Genomic DNA, 24,194 nt, shown 5'->3' with positions numbered 1-24,194 from the left:
CAGCTGTGGCACAGACATTCACTTGGACTCATCAATGAACTGATTAGATTTTGGTGATCAAAGGTCAAGGTCACTGTGACCTTGCATCAGTTTCATTCTCATGAACAGGATATCTCAGGGAATTTTTTAAAATTTCACACTAATGTTCACTTGGAGCCAACAATGAACTGAATAGTGGTCAAAGGTCAAGGTCACTGTGACCTTACAAAACATGTTGTTTTGCCATAACTCAAGGGTTTATATGCCAAGGTCAGCTTCACTGTGACATCACAATGTTCTGCAAAAACACTTCACTGGCCAGTATTCATTGATTGTATACATTGTCTGTGCTGCCGGGGGAAGATGTGTGTGTGAAGCATCCATGTATTTAAAGACACGGATGCTAAGAGTTGGTGCAACTTGACTGGTGCGCAGAGGCATACAACCGACAGTAATTCTAGTTTAACAGCGAAACTAAAAAGGTGCACATGCTTGAGTACCACAACAAATACCCTTTATTCCATATGTCTCATTTGGGTTTTCACTGACTATGTAGAAGGATGTATGATATTTTCATGGGCCTAATCACAAGTATTTCAGTATGCCGGATGGAGGATTTTGCAGCTAAAGTAGCCAAAATTTCTGATGTCTAACCAGCCATACATATGCTCCTTTTGATGTACATTGGGTACTCTTTGTAGATATTGGAATATAAATTTAATTCACCATGTGCCTGCATTACAGTCTCAGCCAATTTCACTGCATGCCCTTCACGCTCCTCCTGATTGGACATTTGTCCCATGCTTGATTCCATTTGATTAAGCCGAGCCCAAATGGCTCCTGGCTACAGGGAGCAAAGGGAGAGAAGGTCGGCCGTGGAGATTTTATTCTGGGAGACCTCTTGAGTCAAATCAGTTGTCACAATCTGCATGACTACCCAGGACAATTGAGCAGAAGGTCATGTGTTTTATTTATTTATTTCCAGGATTATCCGTTAATCTCTTCTTTTTATTCATTTCAGGTCAATATTTTTAACATACTGTAGATTGCAAAATAAAAGCCAGGTTAAATTTTTTTCTCATCCCCAGCTGAGGGATTTTATCCAGTCACATGCTCAGCGTTGTCTCCCCACATCACCAGCCTCTTGGCTCTCCTGGTCCACACTGAGCAGAGCAAGTCATCAAACAAGATGCCAAACCATCGCTATCTGATAGCAGGGACACTGACCTTCTCTTCCTCATATCTGATGGTGGTTTTTATCTGCCAGACAAATGTCAGAAATACCATTCCCCAAGCACAATCACTTTGGCACCACAGCCAACTTTTCCTCCGTGCCTCCCCGCCTCCCTGCCTCCACTCCCTTCCCCCTGGACTGTGAGCGGCGGAGCTACAAGCGAGACATCTGCAATACCGCAGCTATCAGTCAAATCTCGGTATAGGAGAGAACTCACAGCATGCCTGAATCCTAAGGGTGAGAGTATGATAGGAATAGGATGTGGGACAGAAACTTTAGTAGAATTTCATATAACAGAAAGAGCTCATTTAAATTAAACTGATACTGTATATTGTAAAGCATTTGACAAGGTATTATCACTATTGAACTGGCTTTTTTGAGGAAAAGCAGATGTATTAATTTGTCAGGTTATGTGTAGCTGCACAAGAATGAGTGATAAACGACTTATTTCTTGTTTTATCTCCTTAAAAGAATACGCCGACGATTTGGGAGTTATGCCCTTTCTCTGTCATTTTCATATTGAGACAACATGATCGATATTTTTTTTGTGTCTGTACATCCAGTGGCTGGGTTTCAGCGGTTAGCATTGCGCTTGTAGGGGGTCAGTACCCTACTTGGTAAAAGTGAACAAATAAACGTTACAGAAACCCTGAAGCTGGTATTTCTGCATGTGCCTTCAAAACAAGCATCGATCATGTTGTCTCAATATGAAAATGACAGAGAAAGGACATAACTCCCAAATTGTCGGAGTATTCCTTTAAACTTATTTCAGTATGTAGTGCATCTTTTTAGTAGTTTTTGTGACTGTGTAGATTGTAGGCATAGCAAGCACGCCACATGGGCATGCTTCAGTCTCTTTCTCCAAACTACAGTCCAGTCCAAAACACTGCTGTCAAGACAGCTGCAGATGCCTCACCACGGAGAAGTTAGTTTTAAGTTGAACATTCAACAAACATTCACTCCAGTCCCAGCAGTATCTTCTTAGGTTCACTTCCAAACGTTGGCGGTAGGAGGAAAGAATGCTCACCTTCCAGCCCTCACATTTACTGTCATGGGCTGAAGCAGACTCTCACTTGTACTCTGAATAGAACCATATGAGTGTAGCCGTCCATTGATGTTCAATGCAAAAGTATGTCCGAGCCTTAAAGAGCGACAAAGTCCATGTAGAGAGTAAGCACCCAGGAACATTGCCAGGCTTTAAAGCCCATCTGGCATAGTGGCCAAACTATGGAATTACACTTTCCAGGTCCATCATGTGATGCCATCGGGCCTAAAAAGTCTTGTACCCATTGATGTCCACTGTGAAAGAGATGTCTGTAGATCAGTGGATATGTGTTTTTGAGCAGAGCAAACCCCATTTGATTGATTCAGTTCGATAACATGTCGAAAGTCTAGAGGAGCCCCATGAAAAAAAACAAAAAAACATCCCAACTCAAGTGGGCAGCGAGCTAAATTGGAAGTTAGCTTGCTCAGCTTGCAGAAGCCCCTGTTGTGTTTGCTGTGTGGGCCCCACAGTTTGGAAGATCAGGGTAATTTCATACCCGAAAGGTTGGAACTTTCTCTTTACTTGAGCACCTTTTCTAGAAATAAATGGGGCCCCACCTTCAGTGCTGTATCCAGTTTTCTTGATACACCCATTGGTTGGAGGTGGTCGGGGTGGTGGCCAGTTCACCACTGTCAACTTAAAAGGTGACGATATGACATTGTTGTATTCAGGACTTGTTTCTGCTTCCCAAAGTGGCCCAAAAGAATCAGCAACAGAACAACGTGGATGTGCTGTGACTGATATACATTTTTTCAACAATATGGCCCACAGTGCAACAGCCCATTCCAGCATCAGCACTGCTAGTAAGAGACGGTGTGTATTTGATATGCATAGCAGTATGGCTGCTCATACATTACACCCAGAGGGCCTGGGGACCAATGAATAAGGTCATGACGGAGTTAGGAGAGAATACAATGGAGACAAATTGTTTATGCTTGTTATGAAATCAGGTTGGTAGCATAACGATGAGTGGAGGATGTCATGGAATGGAAAATGAGCTCCCTGAAGGCATCAACTAGGAATTGACTGAGTAATGTGTTTGCGCACAAGAAGTGCTACTGTCAGTTTGAGACACACAACTCAAGGGGAGGCTTGGAGGAATGCTCAGGCTTCTCGGAAAATAAGTTCTTCGGGTAATGTAGGATTTTGGGATGAGATGCCAATTGCCATTGCTTTGTGTATATTCTGAACAGTAGACTAAAGAGAGGACATTGTGAGATCCTTCAAAGGATTCCAGAAAGTCTTCATTGTTCTTGACTGTAAATCATTTCAATTACAATACAGAATAATACAATAATTTATTTGTGTGCCTCTCTACATTAGCGCCAGCTGTGATTTGTTTCTCTCGTGTATTACCATTACATTAAGTCGCACAGCTAAGCATCCACTTTTCTGAAAATTAAAACCCGCAGATCTTTGAAAAACCCAGTCTTTTTCTCACCATCTGGCTGAAAACATATTGTGCTTGCTGCAATGAAAATTATTTGATACTCTGCTTCCCAAATTGTGACTTAATGTCTTAATCCAAAAAAGGATGTAAGGATGTAAGTGACACATGTCCTTGCTCAATTTGTACAGTGTGAACCAAGTTTTACTATCAGTTATATATTTTTCTTAACTGATGTTACCTTCCATTATTCTCATCAAACACAATGTTTTGTTTCCCCTGTGTCTCACAAAAGTCTTTGAATATTCTGGAAAACAGTTGGAGGTGATGTTAAAAGAACTTTTGGATGCTTCAAAGATTGCCGGGTGTTTATTTCTCAGGAAAACAGATGCGTAGCCCTGTGACTTGAATGTAATGGTAAAACAAAAGCACAAGCTACATCTGTACTATAGTGTTAAAAACAAAATAAGGGAATAAAAACATGTTGCTATGTCGAGGTCTACAGGGTCCAATAGATGTCCACTTCTGGCATGAAACATTTTAGAACTGTGGGTTTTGTTGTAGCGTGGTAAATAGGACCCAATCACAGGACACTGACACAGAGGATGGTGAGATTAACAAGTCTACTGCAAAGTTACTTTAGAAGGATACTGGTTGGAGACGGGTGACGACTGGAGGTAGCCAAGGAAAATAAAGCTTGGGGCATGAGCGTAGCAACCACAGTAGTTGAAACAACAATCTGCCCACGAGTGAGAGAAGAGCCAGGGTTGATTGACAGTTGACTTTACACTGTAAATAAAGTTGTACTGAAAGAGGATGAGACACTATTTCTTTGTATTTATAACGATTACATATTGGACAATGCAGAGATTCGACTTGTCTATCTTTATTTTGTGTTTGTACGTTCGCGCTCGTATGTGTGGATACAAGTTTGCAGACAGGTGCAAGCATGTGTTTTTCCCAGCGTGGCAGAACTAAATTATCCACAGAGGTGTGTGTTCCTCCCTGAGAAATTGTGTACTACAAGACAAGAGAGAAAAGGGCAGCAGGGCGGGTGGAAGCAGGGACAGAGACAAACCACAAGCAGAGAGAGAGAGAGAGAGAGAGAGAGAGAGAGAGAGACAGAGACAGACAGAGAGAGAGAGAGAGGTGGATGGATTATAATTGAGGCAGGAGTTGGTTGTTCCAGCATGGCAGACAAGTGCCACACTCTTAGACAGAGGCTAAGTAGGAGCAAGTTGGCCCGCAGTCAGATTTTGGGAGCCGGGGTGTTTAATCATCCCGGGCTCGGTGCTAGAGTTGACAGGTGAGTTATGAGCGGGCGCTACAGGTAGGAGCCCCAGTCTTCCCACTGCTCACTATGACCTTCGCTCTGGCCATAAATAATGCAAGGACCATAAAATACTGATTTAGGATAACTGGGCCGTCCTTATCTCGGTCTAGGTTAATCTTGGCTTGGTGTGGACAGGGAAGGTAGCACGTAGTAGTCGTAAGACCACTGGGTGCTGACGTACGGCACATATGCTATATGTGAAATGAAGGTTATGATATTGTAACCTTAGTTCTATGAACAAAGGTTACAATTATAACCCTAGTTCTATTAGCACAGACAGAGCCCTCCGCTGGACTTTCTATTGTCCAATCAAGAGCATACATTGGCACACTAAAAAAAGCATAAACGTAGCCATCTAGTTAGGATGTGTGTACCTGCATATTTGCGGACCCCACATTGTATAAAGCAGCACACACCGCTGTCTGCTTGGTGGAGCCCAGTGAATGAATGCCCTGTTGTGACATAATATTGACCCAGCTTCACTGATCATGACCAGCTTACGGTTACATGCCACAGCCCGCATACTTCCTCATAACTTAGGCCACCACTACAGATAAGTAGGGAGCCCCAGTAAACCCAGGTAGTATGCAACCAGACTAGATGTAGCCATGACTTGCCTTGCAGGGTTTAAAGACAAGCAATAGACCCCTTGCAACGTGCATTCCCGCGGTCATCAAGGAGCACTGGATCATGTAGGTGTATCCTGCACATAGGGGAGTCGGGTGCAACATAGCTGACATCCACCCAACTCCTTTTCCCTGGTACTGGTAAGGAGCCTAATATAACCAAGTGATAGGGCATAGACCACAACACTGCTGAACATATGTCCTCAGCACTCAAACCACCCAAGAAGGCCGTCAACACTGCATATGTAGTGTGTGAAGACCACAGAAGGGGGTTCTCCCTGCTCGTCTCTATGCTTGGGAGATGCACCCACAAAGCCATCTGCCAAGGCGTTTTTGGATAGAACCTTACCAGCCATGCCATCCCAGAAGCACACAAACAGCTGTTCACTGTGTCTAATGGGGGTCCTCACACATTCAGGTTGGCACATCCTGATTGTGGGGCTACGTTTATGCATATTTCAAAGGGCGAATGTGTGTGCTTGCAGTCCAGTAGAGGGTGGGATTCCAACCTCAGTGTCTAGCTCAGTATCAACAAAACTTTTCCTACCTCTCAGACTCTTCTTCGTCTTTTGCCAGTTTGAAACAGGGCCTGTTTTGGTCTCAGCTACTGTTTGATGTTGACCAGACCTTTTCCTGCCTGTCGTAAGCCATTGCACCATCCGTCTGCTACATCTGTCTCCAAACTGACGCTGCACATCCAATCATGCCAAGCTGCATTAAATGCAGCGTGGGCGTTCTCTCAGGAAAGATTTCGGTTGTTTTTACGTCTGGCCTTCACATCCTGACGTCGGCTCAGTTGACATTAGGATCCAATCTCAGGTAAACGGTGACGCAAGTGGCAGCAAGATGCATCAGTGATGTCCCTCATAAGCTTGTTGATGTGATTCTCTTTAGCTTTTGCTACACACTGGCACAAAATCATTCTTCCCTCTAGAGAAACAAGACAAGCTGTAGAAAACATAAGGAATATCTTACAGTTAGATGGATCCAGTCACCTATATGGGGTAAGAAATTGAAGGAAAGAATGGAGAAAAAGATCTGAGAAACATACATTCAAACGCCATTCTCTACCATAATCATCAAGCACTAAAAAAGGGAATATTTTTTGAGAGAATGGTGCTTTCTATTTGTTTTCCATCTGTACATGTGCTTGACTACACCATGTACCGACAGCAGTGTCAAAGGTTGTATTGAAAATAGGAATCTAAGTGCCGTAAGATTCTGCTTCTACCCAGACCACTTAACTTGCACTCCACTTAATACAATATTCAGCCATCATATACAGAAGTCAGTTCAGCCTCCTTTCTTTCATTGTGACTTAATTTACCTAGCCCTGAAAATTTAGCTTTCAGTTCGATGCTGAACTACAAAGCTGTTGCAGACAAACACAAATATATACGCATCCAGTTTGCTCCAAAGAGACACAATAATAATTCGGCAGAGGTTAGCAGTATCTCTACTGAGCCTGATGCCCGACGTTTTTAAAAAGCTGCAGTGACAGAGGATGTGCCTGGTTGGGTAGAGAAACCATTTAAGCCGATGGTACATTTGGGATGCCACCATATTAACGATGGTTTTTCTGTTGGTTTTAAGCAGTTGCTTGCCTCTTGTAGACATCACATTTAACTTTTTTTGTACTTCCCAAGGGTTGGTTGGAGACAGTGAGAGTCAAAGCCACTCGAAACTTCATTTTTGTTACCTCTCATGTATTGATCTGATCTGACCAGCTCTGATCGGATCAACTGATCGATCATCTACCCCAGGACTTAAGAGTTCCTCCTGTGCTTTGTGCTATGTGCTATGACTCACAAAAAACTCTGAATTTAGGGAGGCGACACAGACTGATACACATGGACACACAGGCAAGATAAGGGAAAAGATGAAAAGTCTTTCTTTCTACTGAACTACACCTGCTAATTGTATCACCTTGCAGAAGGAAGCCTGTTTCTCCTCATGGATAAGAGATTACTGCTCATGACAGTGTGAGATGTAAACATTACCACGTGAGGATGGTGGGTGTAGTTTGGTAGAACAACAGCAGTACTGTATATACTAAAGTAGTAGTAGAGATCACTTGGCAACTCACACCAAAACACTCTTGACTGATAAGTAACACGACAGGTAAGAAGAAAAATATGTATTTTTGATTTTGGGTGGTTTATTTCACTGCTCTCGAATGACCTTATACCGAGGTAACCTTTCACGCTTTGCCCTGAGACAGTTCTCCGAGATCATTATTGTTAGTTGAAAGTAAGGTCTAATGAGTAATCAGCAATTATTTCATCATCCGATCTTGTATTAGAGATGAGTTATTTTAATTAAGAGATTCATTAAGTGAGTTCATTAATTTCCCCACAGGTGCCATGGATTCTCTGGAGACTTTCAAATCAATTCCGCTGCCTATTATTTAATATCGAAGCGAACAGTTGCTGAGTTAAAGGGCAGGTTCCATCTGGTTTCATCCTCTGGTGAGGTAGACTCACTGAATTGACAGTCAATAGAATAAAATATAAATATACTGGATGGTTTTGAGTAGGAGAAATCTAACCTCGGAAATGGCTTCATACATAAATCTTTAAATCAACGTGCGAATGTAACCACTGCCTAATCCCACCAGTATCTTGCAGCAAGGAGAGACTGCAGTGTTTTTCCACAGTATACCAATCATAATCCTTTCAGCAGGCTGCTTAACTCCTAACTGACCATTGCACATAATTTCACTGCATTTGTCGCATATTGCAGCTCGAGTCCTCTGCCTGCCCTCCAGCTGTATACAGTAGCTGTCAGCCTGACACTTCCTGGGTTGATGTATGCAGGATGCTATCTATCATTGCCACGACATTGCATAGCCCCTTCAGTTTGACACATTTGACAGACACAGTCGCCCATTAATGCCATGGTATCATCTGGGTTGTTATCACTGTATCTGCAGTATGCAGAGGGCTCCACGAGCGTTGAAGGCTGAGTGCGTAGCATGCAGTTAAGTCTCTGGAGTGTATAGCAGTAGGATCATTTTCCTGCTTAGTTCTTTGGATAGGCATCATGAATATTATACCTGCTGAGTGAATAGTCAAGAGATCACCTGGCTCTTCAGGCTCAAAAGGCACCGTGATGGATGTGAAATGTTGGAAAGACATCGTAGGACAAAGTGTTGGCCCACACCATCGATCACTCATGCGGAGCAGATGACACAATTCCCTCTCTCTCTCTTCCAGCGGGCGAGTTTATCAGCGCTGCCCAGAATATTTAACAGGGAAGAGAGCGCACCCGTGGGATCTCATTTGCACAGGTGTCCATCTGGTAGAAGTTGTCTGGGATAATCTCCACATCATGTCACATTTGCATCCGGGCTTCACGAAAATGGCACACTCACTGTAAGCGTAGCGCACAGCACTGGCCAGTTCGAAGGGCGAGGGATTGTTTGCCGACACTGTAGCTAAGACCAGTGTGTGTTGTACTAATCCACAAGGCAGCTAATGCTGCACAATTATGTAAGGATTTAACATGTTTGTAATTGTTTGTTGGTTCAGCTCAATTTGTGTAACCAGCTTTAGTTGGAAAATTAGCAATGAGATTTTCCTAAACACTGCCAATTTGTTTGGTCTTTTAACCAGGAGGGATTTGTTGCAGTCAGGCTGGAGTACTTGTCAATCGTGACAGTCTTATTAGCCACTTTGAGCAAAGAAAAGGTGCTCTTATTGAATTCATTGATCATCACGGACCTTTGCTTCTGTTCCCCTCCTTCAAATAGCACAACTTTCACAGTGAATCAATGTGTCCATTGATTCCCGTGTTCTGTTAAGAATTACTCAAGCAGCAGATCCAATCTCAAAATCGCTGTCCCATTAATGACCCAAACAGGATAGCTGTAAATGCTTAGCGGCTGTATCTTTGCCTCTCATGTGGCTGTGAAGCATCGCTCTCCTGGGCAGGAGGAGATCTGATCGGGATCCCTACGAGGTTCTATGTGTACACATGAGAACACTCAGCCCAGATTGGTTTAGTATTTAAAGACAAGCGCTCCCACTTGAGGGGCAACACAAATCACCGAAGGTACACTGCAATGCCAAGCAGTAAAATGAAATGTTTATTCCACCGTGGATGAATACTCACCAGTATCTGTGAGCCCAGGCAAGCATGTAGTCTTCAAACATTACAAGTAATCTCACATTTTACGCCCTCTCTCCCTTGCGTTATAAATTTTCTTCTTTATGTATATGACCTGAGCAGTTACAGTACATCAGTTGTAGCAAGTAATTTTCTGCTAGCTCGCACTGTATCTGCTTAACACGTGAAAACAAAAGGCTCAATCAATCTTCAAGTGCTGTTGACATTCAAAGCTGTCGCTCCATATTACCACCCGTGTCCCTGCCCCGATACACACACACACACACACACACACACACTGGCAGAGTTCCATTAGTAGTTTAGGGAGGTAGGCTCATCATGCATTACTCATATTCATACTTGAATGGATGAGAAAACATTTTAAGAATCTGTAATTGTCCAGATTAAGGGTCATATTGGTGATGATGATTCAATATCCAGCATTAAAGGAGTTTTCACTTTAAAAAAAAAAAAAGGCAAATTGTGATTAATTGCGTACCACAGGAAGGTTTCTTTCCCTCTCCCTCTGCTTCATTTAGTGATTCACATGGAATCTAATGAATGAGCCTTGTGGAGATTGTGATAGTGCAGACTCTGAGTTTATGTGAAGCCAGAGATGGACTGCTGGCAGCTTTTGTTTGCTGCATCTGGCAGGACTTCAATATAAGACAAATTCATTTCTCTCCCCGCCTGATTCATTAACTTTGTATTTTTGCAGGAACTCCACATACTGCATGAAGGTGTCCATGTCTCTCACAGTGGCGGAGAATGACACAGACCTCTGCTACAACTCCAAAATGAGGTTCTTTGAGAAGGCAGAACTAAGCAAAAGCAAAAACATCACCTGCCCGGGCATTGAGGATTATCTACAGCCTGGAGTGGAGCCTGAGATTGTGTGGTACAAGGTAAAATGTACCCTTTTTATTTGCTGTTTGCACGGATAATCCCCACTGATTTAATTTCCTTTTAAATGCAGAGCTGCAAGATGTCGTCTAAACAAAGCGTTGTGTTCATCACCTGAAACCCATCATGCACATTATTAGAAATTGAGCCTTTCAATTCAGATTTAAAAGCTACTTCACAGGAAGTTCTTTTATTTGTCTGAAGAATAACCTAGTTCCGGTCAGCTATATCCAGATCTAATTAGCTTCAAATACCATCTCCGACATCCATCTCTGACTTTCAAAACTAAAAGACAAAAATAAGTCTATTCAGAGTATACATACGCATCTTGTTCTCTCTGATTTGAATGCTCCTTTCCACAAGGTGAGTTATGACGCCCACAGTGTTACTGACCCAGTCAGACCTCCTTTGTCCAGCAGGCCACTTTGACAGAGCTGTTAGGCGAAGCTTGAGGGCCTATTCATCAAACGTTAAAGTGTGCTGGATGAGGTGGCCACAAGGCTTCTCCAGTTACCCACTGAATCAAATTAAAATAGCAGATAATGACTGTGGGCTCCACACCCTCCAGTTATTGGCTCTTGCTTTGTCAGTGGGGGCTGATTGAATTGTGGGAGGCCTGTCTTGGACCACAGTTGGAAACGAAACCCACAGTGCCCCAGTTTCCTTTGCCTGAGGCGTTTTGTGGCCCAAAATCTGTCTTGACTCACTTAATACAGAATACTGTAATGGGCAACAGTGGTGTCCATTAGCAACATGATCAGAGGAGTCGGAAACTGTTATTTTAGAAAGTTATTTAGGAGCAGTAACTTTCTGTTTACTTACTGTAGTTGATTGCTTATGATTGAGTTGCAGTAAAGATGTTTCCTAGCAACTGTTTTAATCATTAGTTAAAGGAATACTTGCAGCACTGTGTAAAACCTAAATAAAAACAGGATGCAATCATTTGTAAATCAGTTTTGACCTATATTCAATTGCATGCAGAGACAAGATATTAAATATTCAAAGTGATAATCTTTACTGTATTTTGTAAATTAGACACTTATTCTAAATGTGATGCCTGCAGCACATGTTGGGGCAGGGACTATAAAAGACTGTGGGGACCATGGGTGCAGATCCCGGGGGGGACGGGGGGGACATGTCCCCCCCAAATTCTGAAAAACATAAATTGTCCCCCCCAATTCTAAATAGCTTAAATGATTGAAATTGAGCAAATGTATACAGTAGTCCCATATACTGGGAGAAAGGGAAGATGATGAGGAGAAATGGGAATCCGTGAGAGGCGAGAGATGAGAACGTGAGTGGACATAACATTCCTGAGACCCTGAAACTAGAAGTAGCATTAACTAACAGCGACGCAGTGAAAAGGAGGGTGATGGCTGGTTCAATGTAATACTGGCTGTTTAAGAGAAATAAACAGTAAAGGTAAGCACATGACTCTCTTTGTAGTGCTTTTTGAATGACTTGGTGATGGTGATGAGCCTCTGTGAAATCGTGAAATATGCTGGCAATCTCAAGTGCTCTGTGGGCATGATTTGCACACGTGCAATTAAAAAAAATCACAACTGATTGTGTCCCCCCCAAACTTGTCATCAGATCTGCACCCATGGTGGGGACTAAATGTAAAGGAGCATTCTCAAAAGGATCATTGTTTCATTAGCAAGGACGGAGCAAGGTTTACTACTTTGTAAAAATCTCAGTGGGTCCAGCAGTGTAAGACCAAAGTTTCTCCATGCACAATTGCAAAGAGCTAAAGGATTTCGACATCTACAATCCATAATATCATTAAAAGATTCAGAGGATCTGGAGAAATATCTGCACATCAGGGACAAAGTAGAAAACCAACACTGAATGCCTATGACCTTCAACGCCTCAGGCTGCACTACTTTTAAAACCAAGATGATTGGTTAAAGGATTTTACTGCATGGGCTTGGGAACGCTTTGGAAGCTATTTCGTCGCTTCACCTACCAATGCAAGCTCAGACTCTGCCATGCAAAGTGAAAGCCATATATCGACAACATCCAGAATCGCCGCTGACCCGTCTGGACCCGAGCTCATCTGAGATGGACTGTCACAAAGTGGGAAAGTGTGCTGTGGTCTGACAAGTCCAGCTATCAAGTTGTTCTTGGATCCTCCGGGCTAAAGAGGAAAAGGACCATCCAGATTGTTACCAGCTCAAAGTTCAAACCCAGCATCTGTGATGGTATGGAGGTGTGTTGGTGCCGATGGTATGAGTAAGCGAAGGCTCTATGAATGCTGAAAGATACACTCAGGGTTTGGAGCAACATATGCTGCCATCCAGATGACGTTTTTTTTCAAGGACGTCCCTGCTTATTCCAGAGTGGCCTGCCGACAGTCCAGACCTGTCTGCCAGTAGAGAACCTGAACCGTTGAGCAACTGAAGTATATCAAGCAAGAACAGGAAAGTATTTCACTTTCAAAACCTCAACCATTAGTGTCCTCAGTTCCCAAATGCTAACTGAGTGTTGTTGAAAGAAAAGGGATGTAAGACAGTGGTAAACATGCTCCTAACTAAACTTTTCTTTTGGAATATGTGGCAAGCATCAAATCAGTAGGAGTGTATATTTGCAAAAAACAATAGAGGTTCATCAGTTCAATCATTATATATCTTGACTGTATTCAATTGAATATAGGTCAAGAAGGATTTACAAATTGTTGCGGTCTCTTTTTATTTACATTTTACACATTGTCTCAGCTTTTTTTTTTTTTTTTTTTTTTTGGAATTTCGGTTGTATATCAATTACTCACCCCATGTCACCTTGAAGTTGTTGTTCTCATGTCTCCAGGATGAATGAAGAATCCAAAAATGGAGAAAACGTACATCCATTCAGTCCCAAAAATCACTGTCCAAAGCTATTGGGTAATAGGGGTGCACCAAACTAATGTCTTAAATCTGGCACAATTAAAACAATAAAATAAATGTGCACTGACATGAGGCTTCTCTACCATGACTGTGTGGAAAGTGGTAGTTCTTCATGACAGCATGTTTAGTAACAAAGGGCTCTCCATGGACTTAGCCTGTTTCCACTCAGTATGCTTAAGCTGAGACAAAATATGAAGTCTCATGTGAAGTCAAAGCACATTTCCTGCTGATTTCAAACATTAGTTACACTTGAAAGCCAACAGTGACACATTGTGTTTATTCTACTCTAACATTCTGTCTCCCCACGGTCTTTCCCTGTGTTTTAAATGAAGGAGTGCAGGCCAAAGCAGTGGAGACAAACCATAGAGAGGAGGAGGGACACTCTGTCCATCAAGGAAGTACGGGAAGATGACATTGGGAATTACACCTGCGAATTACAGTTTGGGAACTTTGTGGTGCGGAGGACGACTGAGCTATCCGTCACAGGTAAAGAAACATTTCTCCAACGCTGCAAATCCTTTGATTGCAGAGTCATCTCTGCTTACCTTTGTTGAGATGTTTAAACACTGGCATTTACTGAGAGAGACACAGTACAGTACAGAGAGCCTGCTGCAGTGCTTGCAACAGCAAAAAGAAAGTAACTGCACACTGAAAGCCTCAATGCAAATATATATTTATATTCAATGGATTTCAAAGCAAAAGAAAATCCTCATTGCCGCTCATACTTTTGTGCACCGTGTCTGGTGATTGTTTTCTACAGATTGTGTTTTTTTACACTCTGATCTGGCAAAAAAAAGTGGCTCCAGGTTGTTAAAAAATTAAGCTTTTTAAAGCTGATCCCTGCACCTTTTACCAGAGTGTCGCAGTCAATAGCCTCACTGTCTGTGTGACTTCTGGGCTGCTTTAATTGCTAAGTAGTGGAATTCAACCAGAGCCACCTCAGCACTTTTTCTCAAGGCTGTTGAAATATTTAAGCCTGAACCTAAAGTGGGTGACAGATTGCTCGCCACTGACACTGGGGTTGACACTGCATGCACTGTGGATAGGGACACCCAAAACCCACAACTTAATTGTACACACCTATTCTGATCAGTTTGAGATTAGTTAAGAGTGATGTCCAAATGCGACTTGAAAGGTCCCATATTATGTAGAATTTAGAGGGATATATTGGCAGAAATCAAATATGACACGACAAGAGCGTCGGAAATACACTGATTTTGACTGATTGACTGAAATGTCCTCTACCAAGCTTTAAACATCTCTAGGAGTTCACATTCTCTTGAGTAAAAGTATTGTTGTTGTTTGGACAATTCCATACGACAGCAGCTTCTCTCTGTGACTGATTTTGCTGAGCTCATTTTTCCTGTGGTGGCTTATGTCTGCAAGAATCCCAACAAACGCAGGATGACGCAGACCGCAATAAAACAAGTAGAAGTGAAGAGGGTTTGGATGGATGGAGGGGCCGCTGCATTTCAGTGCCGCCGCCATCACACATTGTGGGTGTGAGGGTCAGACAAAGTGTTTGCTGTTAACTGCTACTTGATTACACTTTATAGTCCCTTTAAAGAGACAAAGACAGACTCCAGCGAGGGGCGAGCGAAATCATAAATCATTTTCTCACCAGCCTCAAAATGTCATCCTGGGGGAATGGTCTTAATCTCTCCATCTACTTTGGAGACATTCAGCATTTCAAAACAGGTGGTGAAAGATGATTGATGATCGGGCCGTGGCATTTATGATTTCTTTTTTTGAGGAAAAAAATATATGCTTCCACCTGTGTCTGTCTTGGTTTACTCCCACATTCAATCTGCGTGACGGTGTGAACATGTCTCCTTTTAGCCTTTTGACAGAGCGGCAACCTGTCCAGGATGTACCCTGCCTCTTCCACCCTCACAACCCTTGTGTGGATGAATATACATTAGGTTAATTTGACGTGTGAAAGAAATGGAAGTGATTGTTCTTGATTTTATTTAAATTCCAAGCACTTAAAAATAATGTCAAAGGGGCCCTTGGGTCTAATTCCATAGCAGTAGGTTACAGTGTGCTGCATTGTTATTCGTATACTTGAATGTACCTTTTAGGATGCAAATAAACACCTTCACCCAAAGTTGACTTTTACTGTAAGGTTACAAGATTCAGTTTTGCCTGGAGGAAACAAAGTGTACCGTGTAATACAAAGTGTTATAGAAGTTCCCATTGTTCTGTCTGAACTTGGAGTGCTTTTTATCTTTGGAGAGCAATGCCAGCGTTCAGTCTGCTTTTGGCTTGGATGCTTTCCTTTTAGGCAGAATTGCTTTCCTCTGAGTTTTGGATTTATTTATTTATTTTCTGTCTTCGATTGAAGAAGTTTTGAGTTTCTGTACGTGGTGTTTTCTTTTGTGCAGCCATGGTGGCTGTACTGATCATGCTAACTACCCGGTTCTTTTGATCTACCTTCTATTTCTGTCTGCTGTTCCTGCTTCGGTGCACATGAAACACATTGTGTCCTATAAGGATAAGGATTTTGTTCTTGGAAAGAACTCCTGTGCATGGTGTTTAGACCTGTAAATGTAGAAGCTTTCATGAACTGGGTTGAACCACCCGTCAGCCCTGAACACCTTAAATTTTCATGCGCTCGTCATCAACAATTAACAGTCCCTGTCAGTGTGTGTAATTTCCCTCCGTAAAAGATACAGATTTTTATCAATCCACTGATTTTATTTTTGAGTCAGTGTCCTCTACAAGTTTAAGACTCATTTCTTGTGTGTGCAAAACACTCAAGTCGGTCTAATTTTCACAATTAATCATGATAACAAGCATTCTAGGGTTCAATTGCTTAGGAAATTGTTAGCCATTTATCCCCATTATATACCCATCTAGGCCAGTGTGAAGAAGTATGAAATTGGAAAGAGTCACAACACAGAATCATAATAGAGCTAAAAAGGACAAAAAAAAACAAATGCTCTAAGAACTGAGACATTAGTCTTTTTTGTGGGAACTGAACAACCCTTAACCAGGGGCTTCACATTAGATAAACTTTTAAGAAACTTGCGAGCCTTATCCTTGTTTTTGAGCTAAATTCAGTGGAAATCCAAGTTTATGTTTGCAGTTAAAAACACAGAAGCTATGATAAACTATGTGATTTGTGGGGCAAACAACAATGTAAAACATAGGGCTAATCTTTCAGACATTCCCCTGCACTGCAGTGTGTTGTATTCCCATTTTTGCCAAACACAGAACTCTCAATTATTCTCTGTTGTTTCTTACATAAGTATCGATCGTCCCAGTCAATACAGAGGCATGTGATGGCACATTTGTTTGACAAATCACGATCCAAAGCACTGCTATTAACTATTGAAGTGCCTGGAACCTGTATTTAGTGTCACCCCCTGATGGGGCTGGGCCAAATGGAGACAGTCAGTTATCACAATATTTAACTAAATACCTCCATATCAATATTGCGACAGTATTTTAGCGTCGACTGTTGGTGCTTTCACAAAAAATTTATATGAAAATGAAAGCAGCCCAACTCTGCTCATATCATAATATCAATATGGTATGAATATATAAAACAGAGGTAGCACCTGATGGCTACACGATACATGTCATGACATTCTTCCGGTGGAAAATGGCTTCGACTATCCACATAGAGATCTGTTGGTTGGGACCTGACCTTTCCATTTATGTTTTTTTCATCTTGAATACATATACATGAACCTTTATGTAAAATTATTATCAGCCTCCCACAGATAATTCCAGTACACCATCAAAACCTCTGTCACTCCCTTCTTTATCAACAGCCAACAGGCCCTCTCACAGCAGTGCAACAGGACAAAAGGTCAGATTCCATGTGATTATAATGAGCACCACTAAAATCATAATGAGCTTCCTCACTGCGTAATTGGAAGCGGCATTCATTTTTAAATAAATTTTGTGGTTTTATGACTTCTTTGTAAGGTGCGCCGTTTGATGTCTTAGATTAAACACGGCAGAATAAAGGAGCGGTGATGAAACAGATATACAGGGGAGCAGCAACTTTGGTGTGTAAAATAGACTGTCAGCGTGGCTAATGAGCTGGGACTGATGGTGTTAACCTGCTTTTCTTATTTTGAACCAGCACGCAATGAGGTGTGTTTGGTTGAGGAAGGGAATGGCCTGAGAGGTTGAAAACAATCATAAAAAAATATCTCTCCACTTAAAATGTCCCTGCCTTCCTCCTTAAACTGACGGATGCATTAAGCGGACATTTTCCGTGTCCTTAAAGTCTGAGTGTTTTGAGTAGACCGAGCCTCTTGTTTCGACAGTCTTTCAGTCCGACGCATTTGAGACAAATTTCTCTCAAGTGTCTAGTGGTTTCCTGCTGGATAGCACCATTCTATATCAGTGTCTTGCTTACTATTGAATATTATTGTACAGCGACTTGACTGTTTGGAAATGGAAGGAACTATTTTGCTTTCTCAGCTCAACCACTGCTCTGGAATGATGGGAACCTTTCCCTTGACATGTGCTTTTCTGCTCTAGATGCTGTTTTCTGCAAATGTAGACAAAGAATAAAAGAAGCATGGAATTCTGGGGACAGATAGGTGATTGTTGAGATAAATCTGTAATAAACATTTTTCTTTTGTTTAGGATTCTGTTCAACTTTTTAGGGTTTAGAGTGTCAAAGGTCGTTCTTGGGTTAATACCACTTGTTAAAGAGATTTGGTGCAGAATTTAACCATTTCTGACCACTTAAGAATTGATAAAAATGGTCAGAAATTCCAATTCCACTTTGAGATATTAGGAACTTGATGAATCCATGCTGACATTTGGAGATTTCTTTAACTTTTGCATGTTTTAGCAATTAGATAGTGAGCACTTCTGTTCTGAAAATTGACGAATTATTGCAGATACTCTCTTATTGTATATGTACTCATGAAAGCCATCCATCCTCCGAACACCTGAGGTCCCCAGTTTGTGGATGTACAGTTTCATGAGACTGTGATCACCCTAGTAGTCACAATAGGTAATTTTGTAACGTGATGCCAAGTTTCAAAATTGGTCTTACTATAATGTAATGGTTACTAGGGGGACTAACATCATCACACATGAATACAAGTGGGGTCATTGAATCCAGGAGTCTCAGTAAGTAGGCATGTCTGTAACAGGGAGACTCGTGGGTACCCATAGAACCCATTTTCATTCAGATGTCTTGAGGTCAATGGCCACACCAGTTTTCCCTTGCCAATATTAACCCTAACTTCGGAGCGTTATTCAGCCCCCTTTCCAAGTAGCATGAAAAGGTTGGTACTGTTATATGCCTTAGGTTGTCTGGTTTCACATGACACCACTACCTTCATGCTCACTTAAAAAATGAGCATGGCAAAGTCTTTTAAATGCAGCATTGTCAGCCACTTTTTCTGGCAATCCTGTGGGTCTCTTAGGGTAAATGATACTTTCCAATCGACTCTTTATTTCAGCTTGTAAACAGCTCTTTACAGCAAGACGGTGAGGTTACCTCACTTAGGCTGTGTTATCATGCTGTGTTAGCAAGCTAACAAACTGTAATTATGCAGACACACAGTATCCAAGTAAGGAAAGTCATCCTTTAGAAACACAGCCAGCTTCTCACAACCGTAAGTCCCTCCAATATGATCGAGGGAGGCTTCAGGGGAAACTTTTGTTTGTTTTCTCCTGAATATTGGAACCATTGTTTTTTGCATCCTGGCCTGGCACGTCTTGGATGCCATTACCTATAATATATGCAATCCTGTCACTGTGATGAATGCTGTTGAAGCTGAAACATATTGATTTTTTATACTTCAGTCTATTGTTCTCAAGGAGCAGCTAAATGACTCTAGTTTTGCTGAGTAAAAGTAAATGTGGCATTTGTTCTGAGAGGGACACAGACAGCTTTTGGCACACCAGCAGCAGAGTTTATGTCAAATGTATGTTCAGTATTAAACCATTCACAGTGTGAACTCATTTAGTGAACACTGAGATGTTAACAGGGCCTCTATGTTCTTGTTAATCCTAATAAACACTTTGCCGCTGCGGCTCAATATGACACTCCTGCCTCTCTAATTCTGCAAGGTATCTCCTCTGCCAGCACCATTTGGTGGCCATTACAAATTTCCTCTCCCATCCCTGAGTTGACTCATTAGCATATGAAGGAGGTTGGAATATAATTGCTCCTTTAATTGATGGAAGATAATTAATCTGGCCAAGGTGCTGGTGGAAAAGAGAAGACGATGCACTGAGTAGATATGGAGAGTCATCCTTGTTTTTTTTTTTTTTTCTTGTGAATTTATTACATTGTGTAATCAGCAGGTGCTTGATGAGGTTTAGTCATTTTTGCAGCTTTTCTTGTATCATTACCTTTGATATTTTGTCACTTTAGGAGAGAACATGCTTATAAATAAAGATGAGGCTTGTCATTATTTGGTAAGTCTTCTGTGAGTTGAATTCATCGTCTCCTGCTGGGGCCAGTGGAGCGTTTCGGCTCAATCTTTAAGACTGAAAGTTATTCATTATACCATGGCATGGGTAACTTCCTAAATGTAAATGTCTTTAGCGTTTGCGTTGTTGTTGATTTATATTTGTGGAAGTTATCTCTAAGAAAAATACAATGACTTTCAATGGATTTCAGTGCTTGGTTCATTTTAATGTCAGAGCTGTTCACATGCCATACCCCTAGCGTGGTACTATGATTTTCACACCCTCATGATGTTCTGGAGCAGTTGCACTAATGGCCTGAGTTATTTTTTAACCTTCTGGCTTTTCCATGGGCACTTAGACCTTTCATGACTAGAACTACAGTATTTGCCAGAAGATTACTCTTTACTTAGCTGCATTAATTTGTGTACTTTTGTATTTTTGTTTGTTTTTGTACTACTCTGTAGCTTTCCAGTAGTGCTCCTTATGTATTCAAATCCAATCAATTCGTCAAAGTATGTATTTTCCCAAGCTCTTCTAAAAACCTTTTTGAGAATTTTTTGTTCTCGATCTCCCAAATTAGCTATATTCCACTTACCTTGTAGCCCGGATGGATGCTAAGCAATGTGGTGCTGTGGGTGCCGTGTTAGTTCAGTTTCGAAAATCACAACCAAACGGACTGACCAGCTGAGGCAGCAGGAGATCAGCAAGTCCTATGTTCTGCAAGGTGAAATTACCGTTTCTGTCAAAGGACTCTGATGGCTTTGACAAGAGCAATATAATGGCTTCAATTCCCAGCTGGAAAGGGCTTTCAGGCAGCAAGGTAAAGAGGTGAAAATATAACACTGACTATGGAAGTGCCTGGTACAACCCCAACTTCAAACACAACTTCATAAACTACCTTTTCACTTATTATTATCGCCGCTTTACCAAACTTTTTGCAAATGACTGCATTGGCATTTCCATTACAAAGAACACAGATGAACCCCGTAACAGTCTGACCTAAAGTTGCTTAGGTACTGGTCAGGGCTTGACAATTTAATAGTCAGAGTCTTTGCAAACCCTACAAAGACAGGTGTATCTTACAAGTCACATGTTGGATCCTGGCATTCACGTGGATGCTAGGGTTGGGTTGGTTCTCGGTAATACCAATTCGGTCCGGTACTCCGTCTTGGACCGGGTTTTATTTTTTGAGACAGACCGGACCGGATACACCGGCAGAACGTACACGGAGCGGACACCACGGAGGTCCGCCTGGTAAAAGTGGACGTCCGCAAACCCTGTGCACGCAAAGCACGACCGCGCAGACTCTGCTCCGCGCACCAGTGTCACACAAAAGACGGCATGTATTTTTCACATCGCGGGGATTTTTCACAGACATTTTTACACAGAGTCCGCTCCGCTTATTGTATGCCCGAGTCTGTGAGCACCTGTGTCTGCCTCTTCACCAAGCGCACAGCAAGCAGGAGAGCGAGGGGGGTGGTGACCCCCCAGCAGGACAGTGTCCCATGCTACGCTGCAAAAACTGTTCAGGAATAGCCCATCAAGTATCACGAAGAGTTCAAGGTGTCAACCTGGCATTCGCATTATCCAGAGCCCAATCTGATTAAGCATTCATGGGACATGCCAGTACCTCAGAGGTACTCTCCACTGATGGTGGGGCCTCCTTGGATTGGACCTGACCTACTGAGGCATGAACACAGGACCTCTGGGGGTGTCTGGGACTGGGTACTGGATAGCAGATCCTTTGAGTGAGGTGCTGGTGTGTCCCCCGTATGCATGATCAGATTTGGATTTGAGGAATTTCAAGGCCAGAGCTTTGAGCTCTTTGTCATGTTCCTCAGGCCAGTCCTGAGAAGTCTTTGCAGGGTGGCATGGCATGGTCTTGTTAAGGGAAGGCACTGCATTCAGGGAGTGTCGTTTCCACGAAGGGGGGTACTTGATCTGCAGTAGTGTTTGGGTGGGTTGAGTGTGTCAAGTAGCATCCACATGAATGCCAGGACTAAAAGTTTCCCAGCAGAACATTGCATTGTAACGAGACGATCAATGTTCTTCACTTCACTTGTCAGTGGTTTTCAAGTTTTGGCTGATGGGTGTATATCTTTGTTGGTGACAAGGGGGCTTGCTAGGGAAGGCCACGATCGGTGAACATGATAGGTTTGTCCACAGTCCTTGAGTATGGACTGCCGTTCTTGATCTTGGGAACAATATGTGTGACAAAACCTGCATCTCAGTGTCCTCAGAAGTCACATCCAGATACAGTCTCTGTATCTGTTTTTAAAGAAATAATGCTGCTGATTGAACTTCTTAAAAAAGATAATCTTGTATAATAGGAAAAAAAGTGGTTGAGTGATAAATGGCAGACCCAGATGGAAATGGAGGAAGAATGGTCGTACTGTAACCATGCAGACTTTCTGCCAGGAGGAAGCTCGCTGTGTTATGAAATGCACTTAAAGCTCAGTGAAGAGCTCTTAAAGCATGATGGATGGCTTTTTGTTCAATTGCAATGACTTCTTTTTTAATGTGCCCTGCTGCTCATTTTCCTAAATTAATTACTGGATGAGGGTCTGTGAAGAATATGAGGACATCCCATGTACGTGCACCAAACCCCCCCTACAAAATCAGCAAAGAATACTGCAGGATAATGCAAACAAAATCTAAATGGCCAAGAATTTTTATTATTATAGTGTTAGTATTTTAAGATTAATGATACCATATTTTTTATTGCCACCTTGTTCTGCCTCAGCCGTTGTCTCGCCATTTGTCACGTCCCACCTCTGCCATACTCCTGTACCCCAGTCAACACCAAGTATCAATCAGAGGTGAAAGGCAGGACCTGAGGCTTTCTTTTACAGCCAATAATGGAAAGTCTCAAGCTGGGCTTTGACAGTGGCATTTTCTTCTTCCTCTTCATCTTCTGCTGCTGCCAACTAAATTGTACGGTCAGCTATGGCACCAGATTGAAGGCCATGATAACACCATTCAGAAATCAATATGACATATTGCAACACAAGTTCTACAAGTGAGCAAAAGCTGAGGGAATATATGGTGGTCAAGTGAGATCAATGCACATGGAGGCTTTAACATGCAGAGCAGCATCCGTTTTTAACACTGATCCAGATGTAGAGTAAAAAATGCCCTTAATTCTGCAACAAGGACATTTATTGTTTCTGTTCAATGCAATGGATGTTGGATATTTTTCCAAGCAGCCACTTCCTCAGGCTTCTTTCTTTTATTAACTGTCCTTCACCTCTACTCACACAGAGACATAGAGGTCAGAAAAAAGTTTCATTTTAGCATTTTACTCTAACCTTGCAGAAACAGTCTTTGGCACAACTAAGAACAGTGGAGGAAAACAGCCTTGTGAAGTAATTTGCTGAGACCTGCACTGGACCACTTTGCACTTTCGAAAGCCCGAGTGGCAGTGAAGAGTTATCTATGAAACGTGTGCTGGAATTCATTACTTTAAAGTCACGTGACCGTCATTTTATTGTCTTGATGGTTGGAGAGGCCGAAGGTTACGAACAAATTATTTTCACGGAAGCGTCACGCACCAGCTCACTCATTCACGGCTGTTAACAAGGAAGTTTTGTATTTTCCTCAGCTTCAGTTCATTACTGGCTGTGCTCCAGTGGCAATTTCCCATCACATGTCAGAATTTAATATGCGCTTATGACATAATTGGGTCTCATTTAGGATAAAGCATGAACAGTTGTAGCTCTTATTTGTCATGTAGGTTGATGAGACAGGTGAGTTTTTATACTTCAGATATTTTAATTGAGCTAAAGATGTACGTACGTATTGTTGTGTCAATGGTCATTTCCATTTACATGAAACATTATGTACATTCACAGATGATAGAGAAAATATGAGATCGTATTTTGAGAATGGAAAAAATGTACACAGATAAAATCAATGTGTATAAACAAAATAAAAAAGACATTAAAGAAATTCAAATCTAAGAACAGGAGCATAACTCAGATAAGGCAGTCTAGGAACAATAATTTCCCGCCTTTATCTCCCCCCTTAGTCTTTCTTATCTTTCTAAACCTTTCTTGTTTCCTTATCCATGACCGTTCTCTCACTCATTAACTCATTAATTAAAATGAAACACTTTGTAAGTGCGGGCTACAACTCAGGAACGTCTGTGTGCAAGGTGTGATATGAGAGGTTGCCTAATCGTACTACTTCTCTTTTCCAAACAGGATGCACATGTTAGATCACGTGTATTTTGCATGTATGAACTAGGGTTTCTATCCATGACATAAGTCATAGTTTCTGTTTTTGCTGCGAAGAAGCAGTAAG

At 41.9% G+C, this 24,194-nt stretch overlaps 1 protein-coding gene across 3 annotated transcripts in view; it reads left to right on the top strand.

Moving 5' to 3' along the window:
* The window catches only part of LOC125884655 (interleukin-1 receptor accessory protein-like 1), a 312,218-nt gene that overhangs the window by 124,531 nt on the left and 163,493 nt on the right, over positions 1 to 24,194 (top strand). For all 3 annotated transcript variants that reach the window (XM_049569686.1, XM_049569687.1, XM_049569685.1), the window contains 2 exons: positions 10,430 to 10,616; positions 13,829 to 13,982. In XM_049569686.1, coding sequence (XP_049425643.1) covers positions 10,430 to 10,616; positions 13,829 to 13,982 — 341 coding nt within the window. The remainder of the gene's footprint in view (positions 1 to 10,429; positions 10,617 to 13,828; positions 13,983 to 24,194) is intronic.

The sequence above is a fragment of the Epinephelus fuscoguttatus genome, linkage group LG24 (genome assembly GCF_011397635.1).
Source record: "Epinephelus fuscoguttatus linkage group LG24, E.fuscoguttatus.final_Chr_v1".
NCBI classification, from domain to species: Eukaryota; Metazoa; Chordata; class Actinopteri; order Perciformes; family Serranidae; genus Epinephelus; species Epinephelus fuscoguttatus.
The sequence above is the reverse complement of the archived record's forward strand: the minus strand, read 5'-3'. Positions and strand labels throughout refer to the sequence as shown.